We start from the raw sequence: 15,343 nt of genomic DNA on the forward strand, positions 1-15,343 counted from the left end.
AGGGCTGTTATAGATGCTTTCTGCTTCTCAGACCATGACTTGGACTGAAAGTTAACAGACTCAAGCTTGTAATTTTCTCTTTGTAAATGTTCAAGGGCACTCAAAATAATCTATCCACACCACAGCCCTTACAATCATTATTACTGCCATACAACCAGGCACAGAAGTCACTCCCAAAGCACATGTTTGACTTGGCATTTCACCATAGAAAACTGCAGGCTGGATTAATTGTGATGTCACTGGGTGCAATGGGTTACTAATATCCATTTCCCATTGGCAAGGAGCTCAGCACTGCACCCAAGCTTTAAGCACACGACCAAGCTAATCCTCAAATCCCATCTTTGGGGTCTGTCTCTTGGGACCACTCTCAGAGTCAAGTCTTTATCAGTCTGGGTCCAGTCAGGAGACTTAAACTGGGAAAGTTTGAGAAATATAAGGAATCATTATATTAACTGTGAAAAAAAGAATAACTAAAGAGATAAGAAAATATTATATGGTAGCCTAGGGAGAGTACCCAAGGAATGACAAAATTAGAAGGGGGGCCCTTCCCAGACTGGGGTTTAGGCCTCATTGGAGAAAATACAGGGTGGGGCAAAAGTAGATTTACAGTTCATATGGAAAATAATACAATAATAAATAATAATACAGGAATAATTCTCTTTCAAGTACTCATAACTGTTCTTTTGCCCTACCTATATATAGTTTAGCCCACTAGATGGCAGAGAAGTTCACCGGTTTGCCCGGCCATAGCTGGTCCACAGTTCCTATGAAAAAGCAAGAAGCAACCCTCAGCCCTGGCCAGTTTGGCTCAGTGGTTGGAGTGTCAGACCACAGACTGAAGGGTCTCAGTTTCAATTCCTGGTCAAGGGCAGGTATCGGGTTGCAGGTTCCCCAGCTCAGGTAGGGGAGCATGCAGGAGGCAACCAATGGATGTGTCTCATGTAAATGTTTCTCTACCCCTCTTCCCTCCCTTCCATCTTTCTCTTCTCCCTCCCTTCCACTCTCTCTAGAAATAAACAGAAGATATCCTTGGGTGAGGATTAAAAAAAGAGGAAACCCTCTGGGGTTCAGGGGGTAGGGGAATATAGGTGAGCTGCAACTGATGGTCAGGGCTGTGGGTGTGCAAGGGTGTTGGGTAGCTGGTGCAAGCAGACAGCCTGGAGCACACAGTGTCTGTAAGGTGAGCCGCAGCCAGTGGCTGAGAGCATGGATTTGCAGAGGGGATCAGAGGAAACACTCAAGTGGGCAAGCAGGACAGCCAGTGGCCAAGCATCTTGGCATGCAGAGGAAGTACAGCCTGGGCAGGAGGCCTGGAATGTGGTGTCTGTCCAGGGAGCCGTGGGTAGGTGGTCACTAGTCTGGGCAAGTCTTCTAGGTTGTTGCATGGCTGGGGCAGATCACCACCCCATATCTCTCACCCTGGCTGCTGGCTAAGCCTTGCTGGAAGCAGCAGTAGAACCCCTTCCTCATTCAGTGTCCCTCCAGCACCCTCTACTGAGAAAGTTTAACATCTTACTCACTGTGAAGGAAAAACGTATGCTGTCCCTTAAACACAACACATTGAAGCGTGAATTTGGAGCTGAGCAGCAATGAATTGATAACTGGCATGCTAGGTCTGTGTGGCTCTATTTTCCCATCAGATTTTCACCCATGATTTTAGTAACAAAGTGTCAAAAGAAAGGCATATGGAATTGTAAAAAATTCAAATAATACAAAAGTATATGGCCTACAAATTGGAAGTCCCCCTATCTCCTTCCCCCACTCACCACCCTCCCCCAAAGTGACTGCTGTCTGGCTAAATGTAGAGGCCTCTGAGCGTTTTTTCTGTGTATTTTTATACATTCATGTGATTATGTATAAATATGCTTGTGAAAATATACATACAGTATGTGTATATATATAAAGATATATATATACACACACACATATGCTCAGCCTGGCCAGTGTCGCTCAGTGGTTGAGTGTCAACCCATGAACCAGGAGGTCATGGTTCAATTCCTGGTCAGGGCACATGCCCAGGTTGCAGGCTCGATCTCCAGTAGGGGGCATGAAGGAAGTAGCTAATCAATGGTTGATTGTCTCATCATTGATGTTTCTATTTCTCTCCCTCTCCCTTCCTCTCTGAAATCAATAAAAATAGTATCATTGGCAAATATATTCTCCCATGCAGTGGGCTTCCTTTTCATTTAAGAAAAATATATGTGCTCAGTTTTTATTACATAAATGATTTCATACTGAGCAGCAGCTTACATTTTTTATTTAACAATGTCTTAAGAGATAATTTCATGTTAGTACCCTCACTTACTTTGAGGATATTTTTTTCATTACTCTTTAGAGAGAGTAGAAGGGAGGGAGGGGAAGGGGGAGAGAAAGAGAGAGAGAAACATCAATGTGAGAGAGAAACATCTATTGGCTGTGTCCCGGACGTACCTCGACCAGGACCAGGGATTGAACTTGTAACCCAGGTACATGCTCTTGACCAGGAATTGAACCCAAGACCCTTTGGTGCTCGGTCTGATGCTCCAATCACTGAAAGCACCGGCTAGGGCCAGAGCCACCTTATTAATGGCCACATGATATTGGGCATACCATAGTTTATTTAACCAGTCCTGTTTTGATGGACATTTAAGAAGGTTTTTCCAGGATTTTCTGAAACTATTTAAAATAGTGCTGCAGTGAATTCATACCTTTGTGCACTTGTACAAGTAGTTTTCTAAGTTAGACTCTTGGAAGGAAATTGGTAAGTCAGAGGATGTACACATTTAAAAGTTGAATAGCTATTTTATGTAATAAATTCTGTTCCTTGTTAATTTCTGGGTTTTGTGTCTTGCTCTAAAAGACTTTTCCATTGTTCACATTATAAAAAGATTACTAGTGGCCTGGTACATGAAATTCATGCACATTAAAAGGGGATTAATTAGAGGAAATAATTTAATATTGCTATTTGCTCTTTCTCTATGATAGAAGTGTCAGAGATGAAAGAAAATTAGTAAAACGTATATGAAAACCTTCTTCCTGTCAGAGTCTGGAGCACACCATGGGACCCAGAGTCAAGTCCCCGCCCACCCACATGCTCCTCAAAATCACGTGAGACCCAGACCCGGCTGCCCCCCCACCCCAGACCCGGCCTCCCCCCCCGCCTCCCCCCCCTTGGGATAGATCCAGACCTGACTAGTCCCACCCTTGTCAAGCCCCGCCGGGCAGGGAACGTAGCCTCAGGTCCCCTGGCCCGGCGCCAGGACGGGGGGGGGGGGGGGGGCGGGGCGTGGCCTGAGGTCCCCCAGCACAGACCGGGGGGGGGGGCGTGCCTTGAGGTCCCCCATCAAGCCCCGCCAGGTGTGGGACATGGCCTGAGGTTCCCCGGCCCGGCACTGGGGCGGGGGGAGCAGCCTGAGGTCCCCTAGCCCAGCACCAGGATGGGAAGCGCACCTTGAGGTCCCCTGTCAAGCCCTGCTGGGTGTGGAAGGCGGCCTGAGGTCCCCTGTCAAGCCCCACCGGGTTGGGTGGTGAGGCCTGAGATCCCCTGTCAAGCCCTGCCAGCCTGACGTCCCCTCAAGCCCCATGGGGGCGGGGGAGGGCGTAGCCTCAGGTCCCTGCTGATTGCTTGTTAAGGCTCCTTATGGGAACTTGGACTCAGCTGTGGGTGAAGCCATCTTTGTGATGGAGTGATGGTTAATTAGCATATTCCCTCTTTATTAGATAGGATATTTTTTCAAGATTTTTATGTGTAGTTTGAAAAGTGTTTTCACATAAAGTAGTATGATATGGCTTTTGACTAGCTTTCTACTTTAGTTTTATTTTCATTTAAAAAAAATTAATTAGAAGGTAAAGGGGAGATAAATGGTGATGGAAGGAAACTTGACTTGGGTGGTAAACATAATACAACTAGAGGCCCGGTGCACAAAATTCGTGCACAGGGGAGGGGTGTGTCCCTCAGCCCAGCCTGCACCCTCTCCAATCTGGGACCCCTTGAGGGATGTCTGACTGCCCGTTTAGGGCAGTCGGACATCCCTCTCACAATCCAGGACTGCTGGCTCCCAACTGCTTGCCTGACTGCCTTCCTGATTGCCCCTAACCGCTTCTGCCTGCCAGCCTGATCACCCCTAACCACTCCCCTGCCAGCCTGTTTTCCCCTAACTGCCCTCCCCTGCAGGCCTGGTCACCCCTAACTGCCCTCCCCTGCAGGCCTGGGTCCCTCCCAACTGCCTTTCCCTGCAGGCCTGGTCGCCCCCAATTTCCCTCCTCTACCGGCTTGGTCACCCCTAACTGCCCTCCCCTGCAGGCTTGATCGCCCCCAACTGCCCTCCCCTGCTTGCCATCTTGTGGCGGCCATCTTGTGTCCACATGGGGGCAGCCATCTTGTGTGTTGGAGTGATGGTCAATCTGCATATTACTCTTTTATTAGCTAGGATAGAGGCCTGGTGCATGGGTGGGAGCCAGCTGGTTTGCCCTGAAGGATGTCCCGGATCAGGATGGGGGTTCCCTTGGGGCATGGGGTGGCCTGGGTGAGGGGCCTGTGGTGGTTTGCAGGCCGGCCATGCCCCCTGGCAGCCCAAGCCGAGGCCCTGGTATCTGGAGTTTATTTATCTTCTACAATTGAAACTTTGTAGCCTGGAGTGGAGCCAAGCCTTCTGCTTGCTCCATGGCGGCAGCGATTTTTGGGGGGATTTATGTATCTTCTATAATTGAAACTTTGTAGCCTTAAGTGGAGGCCTGGGCTGGCCAGGGTGTGGGGAAAGCTTGGCTTCCTCCATCGCCCGGGGCAACCCTAGCCTCCTGCTCTTTCCAGCTCGGTGGCTGCTGCCATTTCTGTTTGGGTTTATGTATCTTCTATCATTGAAACTTTGTAGCCTTGAGTGGAGGCCTAGGCCGGCAAGGGCAGGCGGAAAGCTTGGCTTCCTCCATTGCCGGGGAAACCCAAACCTCCCTCCTGTTCTCTGTGGCCGTAGCCATCTTGGTTGGGTTTATTTGCATATTCGCTCCTGATTGGCTGGTGGGCGTGGCTTGTGGGTGTAGCGGAGTGATAGATAATTTCCATATTACTCTTTTGTTAGATAGGATATACAGATGATGTGTTGCAGAATTTACCTGAAACCTAAAACCTGTGTAATTTTGTTAATGTCATCCCAATAAATTTAATAAAAAATAAAGAAAAGAAAATTAATTAGAGCCTTTTGTATTTATTTATTTATTTAATATATTTTATTGATTTTTTACAGAGAGGAAGGGAGAGGGATAGAGAGTTAGAAACATCGATGAAAGAGAAACATCGATCAGCTGCCTCCTGCACACTCCCCACTGGGTATGTGCCCGCAACCAAGGCACATGCCCCTGACTGGAATCGAACCCGGGACCCTTAAGTCCGCAGGCCGACGCTCTATCCGCTGAGCCAAGCCGGTCAGGGCTAGCCTTTTGTATTTTTTAAGAAAATATCTCTTCATGTGTATCACAAACATTTTCCCCCTCTCCATAGCTTGTCTTCCTGTTTTATTTTAATGGATTTTTTTAAATGTATACAAGTTTTTTAATGTTCGTTATCTTAACAAATAAGTATTGGCCCTGGCCAGGTAGCTCAGTTGGTTAGAGCGTCGGGCTAGTACGCCAAGGTTGTGGGTTCAATCCCTGGTCAGGGCACATATAAGAATCAGCTAATGGCCCTGCCCAGCATGGGTCAGTGGTTAGAGCATGGGCCTTCACACCAGAGGGTCTCTTGGGTTAGATTCTGATTAGGGGTGCATACCTGGGTTGCAGGTTTGAGTCCTGCCCCACCACTCCCCCAACCCACATCGGGGTGCATGCAGGAGGCAACCAATGTGTCTCTCACATCCATGTTTCTCTCTTACTCTCTCCCCTGCAACACCCTCCCTTCCACTCTCCACTCTCTCTAAAAATCAATGAAAAAAATATCCTTACTTCTTGGATGAGGATTAAAAAAAAAGAATTAGCCAATGAATACATAAATAAGTGGAACAACAAATTGATGTTGCTCTCTCAAATCAGTAAATAAATAAAAAAAACTTTCTTAAGAACCAAAGAACTGTTAATGTTTAAAAACTCAAAAGTCTCATTCCTATCCCTGCTCTTATTCAACTAGTCCCTCTTATTCCATCCCTCACCTACAAGTAACCATTGTTACTCGATTCTTGTAAATCTTACCAAAGTTTCTTTTTTGCAAATGTAAGCAAATGTGTTTTTTACCCCCTTTTACATAGAAGTATACAGAAGTTCTTAGTTTTTATTTGTTGGTCTTTTGCATTGTGGCTTCTGGGTTTTATGTCATGTTTAGAAGTCATTTCTACTTTGAGATTGTTAAAATAGCCAAGATTTCTTCTGATGTGGCATTATTTTTTTAACATTTAAATTTTGAATTCCATCTGGAAAATATTTTATTGTAGAGATTGAGTAATGAAATAGTGTTTACTGTGATTCTTCCTGTATGGGCCATTGTCTCATTTCAAGTATCAGTTTGCACCTATTTGAAATGCCATTTTTATTACATGTTCAATTCTCAGGTCTTTTCCTGGATTCTTTTCTCTTCCATTGATCTATTTGCTTATTCCTGTGCCAAAACAAGTTTTAATTAACTTTAGTTTTATATAGTACTAGAGGCCCGAGGCACGAAATTTTTTCGAGAGTAGGCCTTCCTTCCCCCTCCTGGCTGCCAGCACCAGCTTCCCTCTGGCACCTGGAACCAGGGCTTCCCTCACAGCCATCTCATTAGCATATAGCACTTTTATTATTATAGAAGATACTTGATATCTAATATACATGTGTTCTCATATTTTCAAATGTTTCTAAATATCTTCTAGTATTTACTTTTTCAGATATCTTTTCCCCCCAGACAAACTGCAGAATCAGTTTGTGCTTCCCTTCCCCCCAAACATTGGGGGTGATTTTTATGGGAATTCTTGTGCATTTATAGATTATCTTGGAATATTTTTCTGTCTTCTATATCCTTTAGTAAATTTTGATATGATTGCAAAAATGTTTATTTTGGGGTACTTTATAGTTTTATTGCTATCATGATTAGGATGTTTTTAAAGTTACGTTTCTAATTGGTTCTTGCTATAGTATATAGACAGTTGATTGGTGTAGAAAATATATTGACTTCTGTCCAGCTGGTGTGGCTCAGCAGTTGAGTGTTGACCCAGGAACCAAAAGATCACTGGTTCAATTCCCAGTCAGGGCACATGCTTGGTTTCAGGCTTGATCCCCAGTAGGAGGCGAGCAGGAGGAAGCCAATTGATGATGTTCCTCTCTTATCAATGTTTCTATCTCTCCCTCTCCCTTCCTCTCTCTCTTAAAAATTTTTTTTCAATAAAAATATATATAAAAAAGAAAATATATTGACTTCTATTGCTCATTCAACTGAGCTCTTTTATTCATTGTTCCATAGACTGGTTTGGATTTTCTAAGTAGACAATCACATTATTTGTAAATAGTAGCAATCTCACTCCTTTTCCAAAATAGAAACTTTGCTGTTTTTTTTCTTAAATTACTTTGACTAGAACCCCAAGAAGAATGTGAAATAGAAAGAAGGTAATGGTGAGCATCTTTCTGATCTTTAATGGGAAGGCTCCTGAAATGATACCAGCCAAAGCACTCTCCATAACCACTGTTTTTTTTCTTGACATTCTGGAATAGTGCCTACTCCTGTTCCCTTCTCTCCTCCTACTTTGTCTTCTCATGCAGCACACACTCTCCTCACACATCTCAGATTGCAGTCATCTCGTGCTGGCTTGTGATTTCAGTTTCCTATTGTAAGCCAAGCATTCACAGATTGACATCTCTAACCCAGGATTCTCCCCAGCTCTGGACTGACTGAAGAGCTCCTCTTGGGTTTCTTTCCGGCACTGCCAACTCAGTACCTCTAAAACGGAGTTCTTTATTAACTAGTGTTGAGCTGGACCCCCAGGTATAAAGCCCATGACCTGACTCAGTGTTACAAACCAGAAATATCCCTGGGCAGTGTGGCTCAGTTGGTTGGGTGTCATCCCATGCACTAAGACAGTGGTCGGCAAACTGCGGCTCGCGAGCCACATGCAGCTCGCTAGCCGCAGTTTGCCGCTCTGTTGACTAATGAGTTTGCCAACCACTGCACTAAAAGGTTGCTGGTTCGATTCCCTATCAAGGGCACAAGCCCTGATAGCGGGCTTATGGGCTCCTGGGCTCAATCCCCAGTAGGGGATCATACAGGGGGCAGCCGATCAATGTTGTGCTCCCATATCGATGTTTCTCTCTCTCTCTCCCTCCCTCTTTCTCTCTCTTTAAAAATCAATAAACTAAAAAAAAAAAAAAAAAAAACAAAATCAGTAAACTATTCTTAAAAAATAATAATCAGAAATAGAAGAAAGGCTCTCCACCCTCAGAGACCCTCTAGCAGGGTTTTATTTCCTGCTAATATAGACTCAAGCCTGCCACCCACCCTAGTCCTATCTCAGTTTGTGCCCTGGATATTGGCCACACAGCCTGCCTGTCCCAGGAACTCCTGCCATCATGTATACTTGCCCAAGAACCCCATCCTTCCATGCTGCACCTAAGCATGCATATTGTTTCTAGTCATCACCTTCCCTCCCTGCCCCTGGAGGGGCCTCAAGTTTCCTATGGAGAATAAATGGAGGCTTTAGGGGTTCCTCTGGGGCTCACTTCATCTAGATGCATGGGCACGAGAAGGCTAATTTCTATTCACCTTTCTGTGGGCAGGAAATGTGAGCTGTACAGCATGGACTGGGACCTGAAGGAGGAACTAAGGGACTGCCTGGTGGCTGCTGCGCCTTATGGAGGCCCCATTGGTAAGTCATCCCTCTGCCTCGCATGCTCTGGGACCATGGGATGAACTCAAGGTCCTTGATTCCTAGGGGTCTTATTGTTGGGTGGTTCTCACTGGCATATGCGACCCTGAAGGAGGTGCTTTTAATTCTGGTTCTCGTGAGGCCTGCTTCATATGGTGGGCCTGAGGAGCTACTACTTCATGAGGCCTGCTTCACATGGGCTGGGACTAGTGAACTAGAACAGGAGGTCTCTTCTCCAACTGCAGCACTGCTGAGGAACCCCTGGCGGAAGGAGAAGGCTGCGAGTGTACGGCCGGTACTTGACATCTACTCTGCTTCTGGCATGCCTCTGGCCAGTCTGCTGGTGAGCACCTTTGGCCTGCCTTGGGGCTGAGGGCTAGGCAGCGCTTCTGCGTCCCAAGATAGTCTCATGAACTTCTTCTCCTCTACAGTGGAAGAGTGGGCCAGTGGTGTCCCTTGGCTGGTCAGCTGAAGAGGAGCTCCTCTGCGTGCAGGAAGATGGAGTAGTACTGGTTTATGGGCTTCATGGAGACTTCCGGAGACACTTCAGTATGGGCAATGTAGGGGCCACAGGAAGCTGGGGAAAAGGGATGGAGTCTGTGACCCTGTGATTTTTTCAAGGTCCCTCTCCATTTGTCCCTCTCTCAAGGAGGTGCTCCAGAATCGGGTTCTAGATGCTCGAATCTTCCATACTGAGTTTGGTTCCGGAGTGGCCATCCTCACAGGGGCCCACCGCTTCACCCTCAGTGCCAATGTGGGTGACCTCAAACTCCGCCGAATGCCAGAAGTGCCAGGTGAGTGCTGACACCCCTGAGACAATCATTCAGTGCCCACAGATGTGCTTCCAGACTGCGGGATCCACAGAGGCAGAAGCTTTGGGCTCTGATCATCCTGGGATTGTCCTCTTGCCTGACCACAGGTTTGCAGAGCGCACCCTCATGCTGGACCACACTGTGCCAGGACCGAGTGGCACACATTCTTCTGTCTGTGGGGCCCGATCTTTACCTCCTGGACCATGCATCCTGCTCCACTGTGGTGAGGGCCTATGAAATGGGAGTGAAATAGAAGGGTTGAGGGAGGCCGGGAGGAGGTGCTGAGAAGTTAGTATCTTTGGGTGTCCTCCCTGGCCCTACCCCAGACGCCCCCTGGCCTGGCCCCAGGAGTGAGCAGCTTCCTGCAGATGGCTGTTTCTTTCACCTACCGACACCTGGCACTCTTCACAGACACGGGCTATATCTGGATGGGGACAGCTTCACTCAAGGTTTGATCCTGGGAAAACACAGGGGCACTTTGCCTTGTCCGGGGATTTGGGTAGAGAAGGGGCTTTTTAACTTGAGTGCTTGGATAGGACCATGACATTCCCTGCATCCTTTCAGGAAAAACTCTGCGAGTTCAACTGCAACATCCGGGCCCCCCCGAAGCAGATGGTCTGGTGAGGATGGGAGTCTTATGCTGGGGGTGAGGGTGGACATAGCATTGTTTCCTGGGACACTTTGATTCATCCTGTCTACTGGCCACGCCAAGTGGAGCTTGCATCATATCTTCTCTGCCAGTGCACACTTGAGGGGAACCCCTGCCCGCTGTGGGCCTCAGCTGGAGCTGACAGCACAGGGTAAAATGGAAGCACTCAAGTCAATCAGAGGATGGGATAAGGAGCAGGAAGCATGCACAGGACTATCCCAAGGCAAAGTGATATAAGCAGTGATGTGAAAGACTTGGCTGAGGGCCTGGTGTTCGGTTTATGTCTCAAACATGTATGTGTGGTGCTGCCCACAGGTGCAGCCGTCCTCGTAGCAAGGAGAGGGCTGTTGTGGTGGCCTGGGAGAAGCGGCTGATGGTGGTGGGTGATGCACCTGAGAGCATCCAGTATCCTTGGAGGGTTACCTGTGGGGATGGGAGAGGCAAGGGGAAGGGGGGTCATCTGTTACGTCCCATTTTAGGAACCTTGACCAAGCTCAGGTTTGTGCTGGATGAGGACTCCTACCTGGTACCTGAGCTGGATGGGGTCCGCATCTTCTCCCGCAGCACCCATGAGTTCCTACATGAGGTTCCAGGTGAGGCCTTCACAAAGGCACCATAAGACCTGGGGTGGGGGCACCTTGGCACCACTGCTGTGGGGCAGTGCTCCAGAGCAGGATTAGAGCATTGAGGGAGAGCGGAGGATTCCCTGCCTGCCTCCTACATTCACCTTATCCCTTCCCCAGTGGCCAGCGAGGAGATCTTCAAAATTGCCTCAATGGCCCCCGGAGCACTGCTATTAGAGGCCCAGAAGGAATATGAGGTAAAGCCCTGGGTCTCTCCCTGGGCCCCAAGATGCTTTCCTTCCCCTAATTGGCCCAGCCAGGTGCCACCTGTGAAGGGGGTCCAGGCAGGACACTAGGCTGGGCTGGAGAGGGCCAGCTCAGGTGGACTAAAGTGATATGGGGTCCTTCATGTGGTAATAGGGAGGAGCAGGGAGACCCCACTATCCCCAGCCCAGGCACAAGTCAGGGCTACTATCAAGAGGTCTCAGGGCCACCCTAACTGGTTTGGCTCAGTAGCTAGAGCGTCGGCCTGCGGACTGAAGAGTCCCAGGTTCAAATCCGGTCACGGGCACATGCCCGGGTTCCAGGCTTGATCCCCAGCTGGGGGCGTGCAGGAGGCAGCTGATCTCTCATCATTGATGTTTCCATCTCTCTCTCCTTCTCCCTTCCTCTCTGAAATCAATAAAAATGTATTTTTTTAAAAAAAGAGGTCTCGCCGAAACTGGTTTGGCTCAGTGGATAGAATGTCAGCCTGCGGACTGAAAGGTCCCAGGTTCGATTCCAGTCAAGGGCACATACCTTGGTTGTGGGCACATCCCCAGGAGGAGGTGTGGAGGAGGCAGCTGATCGATGTTTCTCTCTCATCAATGTTTCTAACTCTCTAGTCCTCTCTGTAAAAAATCAATAAAATACATTAAAAAAAAAAAAAAAAAGAGGTCTCAGGGCCGCTCACAGGCAATTGTGGGGAATACTGAACACCTCGGTGGACTGAGTGGGCTGAGGTAGCTTGGGCTCTAGCCTCTGCAGCTCATTTGAACCACATGCCAGGGGGCCTGGGGGCCAGATGTGGGGGTATTCTCCACCATGATGCTCTATCCCTGGCATCCCCACTTCCCCCAGAAAGAGAGCCAGAAGGCGGATGAGTACCTGCGGGAGATCCAGGAGCTGGGGCAGCTGACCCAGGCCGTGCAGCAGTGCATTGAGGCTGCGGGACATGAGCACCGGCCAGACATGCAGAAGAGTCTTCTCAGGGTTGGCTTGGGCTACAGGGCTAGTGGGAGGGGCACTGGGCAGGATTGGGATGGTGTGAGGAGAGCTTGCTTCTATTGTCCTCTGGTTCTTCTCTGAAGGCTGCTTCCTTCGGAAAGTGTTTCCTTGACAGATTTCCACCTGATGGCTTCGTGCGTATGTGTCAGGACCTGCGTGTGCTCAATGCCATTCGGGACTATCACATCGGGATCCCCCTCACCTATAGCCAGTATCCCCAAACTTGCTAGAAGGGTGTTCACAGCCAGGGGTGTTAGGGTGGGGGAACGGGGGGGTTGCCAGGGATACAGGGGGAAGAGATACTGCCTGAAGGTCTTTAGCAAATAAGGCTTATTTACCAGCTGGATCCTTAACCAAGTAAAATGCAGATACAAGCAGCTCACCATCCAGGTGCTGCTAGACAGGTACAGTAAGCCCAAGGACGTGGGAGGAGGGCACTCAGTGGGCAAGCATTACAGCCCGTGGTGGGCTCTTGTGGACACTGCTCCTGACCCATTGCTTTGGGATCTGGGAGGCCCAAATTACAGACTGGCCACTCTGCGCTCTCTCTCTCTCTCCACCTCACCCCCGTACCCTTGCCAGGCTTGTGTTACGGAGGCTTTACCCCCTGGCCATCCAGATATGCGAGTACTTGCGCCTTCCTGAAGTGCAGGGTGTCAGCAGGATCCTGGCCCATTGGGCCTGCTACAAGGTGAGGATATAGCACAGGGTCCAGGAGCATTTAGGGACTTCCACACCCTGGTGAGGTGTAGGAAATAGGAAGTGTAGAGCTGAGGGCCAAGTTCTTTTTTTTTTTTTTTCCAATTTTTATTAAGGTATTATATGTGTACATATCTTACCATTGCCCCCCACCCCCCACCCTACTCCCATGAGGGCCAAGTTCTGATTGAGGGCAGGTGGGGTGAAGGGCGAGATCTAGGTGTGTGTACCACCCCCTCCGTCTACAGGTACAACAGAAGGATGTGTCTGATGAGGATGTTGCTCGGGCCATTAACCAGAAGCTGGGTGACACACCTGGTGTCTCCTACTCCGACATTGCTGCTCGGGCCTATGGCTGTGGCCGCACAGAGCTGGCTATCAAGGTGTGGGTGCCCTGCCCTTTCTAAATGCTCTGACACAGGTTTCCAAGGCCCCCAGGCCAGCTCCTTCTCTCTGTGTCTTCCTTCCCACCCCACAGCTTCTGGAGTATGAACCTCGCTCTGGGGAGCAGGTACCTCTTCTCCTAAAAATGAAGAGGAGTAAACTGGCACTGAGCAAGGCCATCGAGAGTGGTGACACTGACTTGGGTGAGCAAGGTTTGGGTGAGGCCAAGGTCAGGGCCCCTAGGCTGAGCAAGGGGCTGGGCTGGAGTCCCCACCCCACCTTATTGTCCCATAGTGTTCACGGTGTTGCTGCACCTGAAGAACGAGCTGAATCGAGGAGATTTTTTCATGACCCTTCGGAACCAGCCCATGGCCCTGAGCTTGTACCGACAGGTGTGTGCAGTGGGCAGTGGTAGGCCTGGAGCCTCCTGAGCCCTGAGTTGTTCTTACTGACTGATTGCCTGCCCTGGCTCCAGTTCTGTAAGCACCAGGAGCTAGAGACGCTGAAGGACCTTTACAATCAGGACGACAACCACCAGGAGCTGGGCAGCTTCCACATCCGAGCCAGCTATGCTGCAGAGGAGGTCTGAGGCCCACAGAGCGGGTGGGGCCTGTGGGCTGGGCTGTTGGTCTGGTTCCTTCACCAGGAATCTAGGCCTATATTTGGCACACACCCCATCTGGTCCTCACTGTCGAGCGAGAGTCTGAGAAGACATGAGGCCAGAATGAGGGTTGGTCCCAGAGGAGCTAGCCTTCCCACTAGGGACACCAGAGTGGTTCACCCAATGGGTAAGGCTGGTCCTGGTGATCCTTGGCACGGGGATCAGGGAGAAAACTGTATCCTGGGTGGGGAGGGCTGAGATCCCTTGAGCTGTGAGCTCAGGCTTCCCTTCTTGCCCTCACAGCGTATTGAGGGGCGGGTAGCAGCTCTGCAGACAGCAGCCGACGCCTTCTACAAGGCCAAGAATGAGTTTGCAGCCAAGGTTTGGCCTACTCTTTTTCTCCCTTGCCTCTTCTCTCAGTCTTCCCACTTTGCCCTTCTTTCATCTCCATCCTGCCTTACCTGTGTCCCCAGGCCACAGAGGATCAAATGCGGCTCCTACGGCTACAGCGACGCCTAGAAGATGAGCTGGGGGGTCAGTTCCTAGACCTGTCTCTACATGACACAGTCACGACCCTCATCCTTGGTGGCCACAACAAGCGTGCAGAGCAGCTGGCACGTGACTTCCGTATCCCCGACAAGAGGTTGGTGAGGGCCCAGGCTTCAAAAAGGTCCTGGGATCCCTGTCCCTCCTACAGCACCTCTAAGCCCAGCTTCCCCATAGGCTCTGGTGGCTGAAGCTGACTGCCCTGGCAGATCTGGAAGACTGGGAGGAACTAGAGAAGTTTTCTAAGAGCAAGAAATCACCCATTGGCTACCTGGTGAGGCAGGGGCCCTCCCTCCACCCCCTGCCAGGGAAGATAGTCCTGGGGAGAGGACCATATCTAAAGATAGGCTGATGACCAACTGGCACATCTGTTCAACTGATGAAAATAGTTAGTGGGTGCTTCCTGTGTACACGTGTCAGGTACGCAGGAGAATGGGCCTGAGTCGGCCTGGAGATGTCAAGGAAAAAGTCCAATTTGAGTGGAGGGTGGAGGAGGACAGGGAAAACACATCTTCCAGGCAGTGGAGGCTATTTTGAGGGGGTTTGTTTTCTGTGGCAGGCAGTTCAGAGGTGTAGGTAGGTGGGGCAGCCATGAGAGAAAACACAGGCCCTGAGAAGGCAGGAAACACCTGTTGTGGAAGGGTAGTAGCAGCGGATGGTTGAGTGGGTACATGGAAATAATTGGTCTCTAAGCTCTAACAGATCTTTGATTTAGGTTGTTTCTGCCCTGAGAATGTTGAGATCACACCTGTTGCAGGCATGTGTCAGGGCAGGGGTGAGGAAATTATAGATACTAAAGGATATATAAAATATACAAGGACAATGTATCCAGTTAGGCCTTTGCTAGTAAGAGATGACAAGGGGGCTCTGCCTTATCTTCTCCCTTTATTCCCTTCCTCTCTCAGCCCTTTGTGGAGATCTGCATGAAGCAACACAACAAATATGAGGCGAAGAAGTACGCCTCCCGCGTGGGTCCCGAGCAGAAGGTCAAGGCCTTGCTTCTTGTTGGGTGCGTTGGCTGAGAGCCCTGT

The 15,343-nt window shown here is 49.4% G+C and overlaps 1 protein-coding gene across 2 annotated transcripts in view; it reads left to right on the top strand.

Moving 5' to 3' along the window:
• Window positions 1-15,343, top strand: part of VPS16 (VPS16 core subunit of CORVET and HOPS complexes) — a 31,033-nt gene that overhangs the window by 13,272 nt on the left and 2,418 nt on the right. Inside the window, exons 2-23 of one of the 2 annotated variants that reach the window (XM_080685318.1) lie at window positions 8,704-8,792; window positions 9,038-9,135; window positions 9,224-9,352; window positions 9,442-9,586; window positions 9,712-9,827; window positions 9,931-10,053; window positions 10,169-10,224; window positions 10,569-10,658; window positions 10,752-10,846; window positions 10,997-11,073; window positions 11,936-12,067; window positions 12,166-12,293; window positions 12,451-12,486; window positions 12,665-12,773; window positions 13,030-13,164; window positions 13,260-13,368; window positions 13,460-13,557; window positions 13,641-13,748; window positions 14,070-14,147; window positions 14,240-14,409; window positions 14,490-14,586; window positions 15,218-15,321. In XM_080685318.1, the coding sequence (XP_080541444.1) occupies window positions 8,704-8,792; window positions 9,038-9,135; window positions 9,224-9,352; window positions 9,442-9,586; window positions 9,712-9,827; window positions 9,931-10,053; window positions 10,169-10,224; window positions 10,569-10,658; window positions 10,752-10,846; window positions 10,997-11,073; window positions 11,936-12,067; window positions 12,166-12,293; window positions 12,451-12,486; window positions 12,665-12,773; window positions 13,030-13,164; window positions 13,260-13,368; window positions 13,460-13,557; window positions 13,641-13,748; window positions 14,070-14,147; window positions 14,240-14,409; window positions 14,490-14,586; window positions 15,218-15,321 (2,322 nt within the window). The remainder of the gene's footprint in view (window positions 1-8,703; window positions 8,793-9,037; window positions 9,136-9,223; window positions 9,353-9,441; window positions 9,587-9,711; window positions 9,828-9,930; window positions 10,054-10,168; window positions 10,225-10,568; window positions 10,659-10,751; window positions 10,847-10,996; window positions 11,074-11,935; window positions 12,068-12,165; window positions 12,294-12,450; window positions 12,487-12,664; window positions 12,774-13,029; window positions 13,165-13,259; window positions 13,369-13,459; window positions 13,558-13,640; window positions 13,749-14,069; window positions 14,148-14,239; window positions 14,410-14,489; window positions 14,587-15,217; window positions 15,322-15,343) is intronic. The other variant, XM_080685319.1, reaches the window with a different exon arrangement.

This window comes from Plecotus auritus, assembly GCF_963455305.1.
Source record: "Plecotus auritus genome assembly, chromosome: 8".
In the NCBI taxonomy this organism is placed as follows: Eukaryota; Metazoa; Chordata; class Mammalia; order Chiroptera; family Vespertilionidae; genus Plecotus; species Plecotus auritus.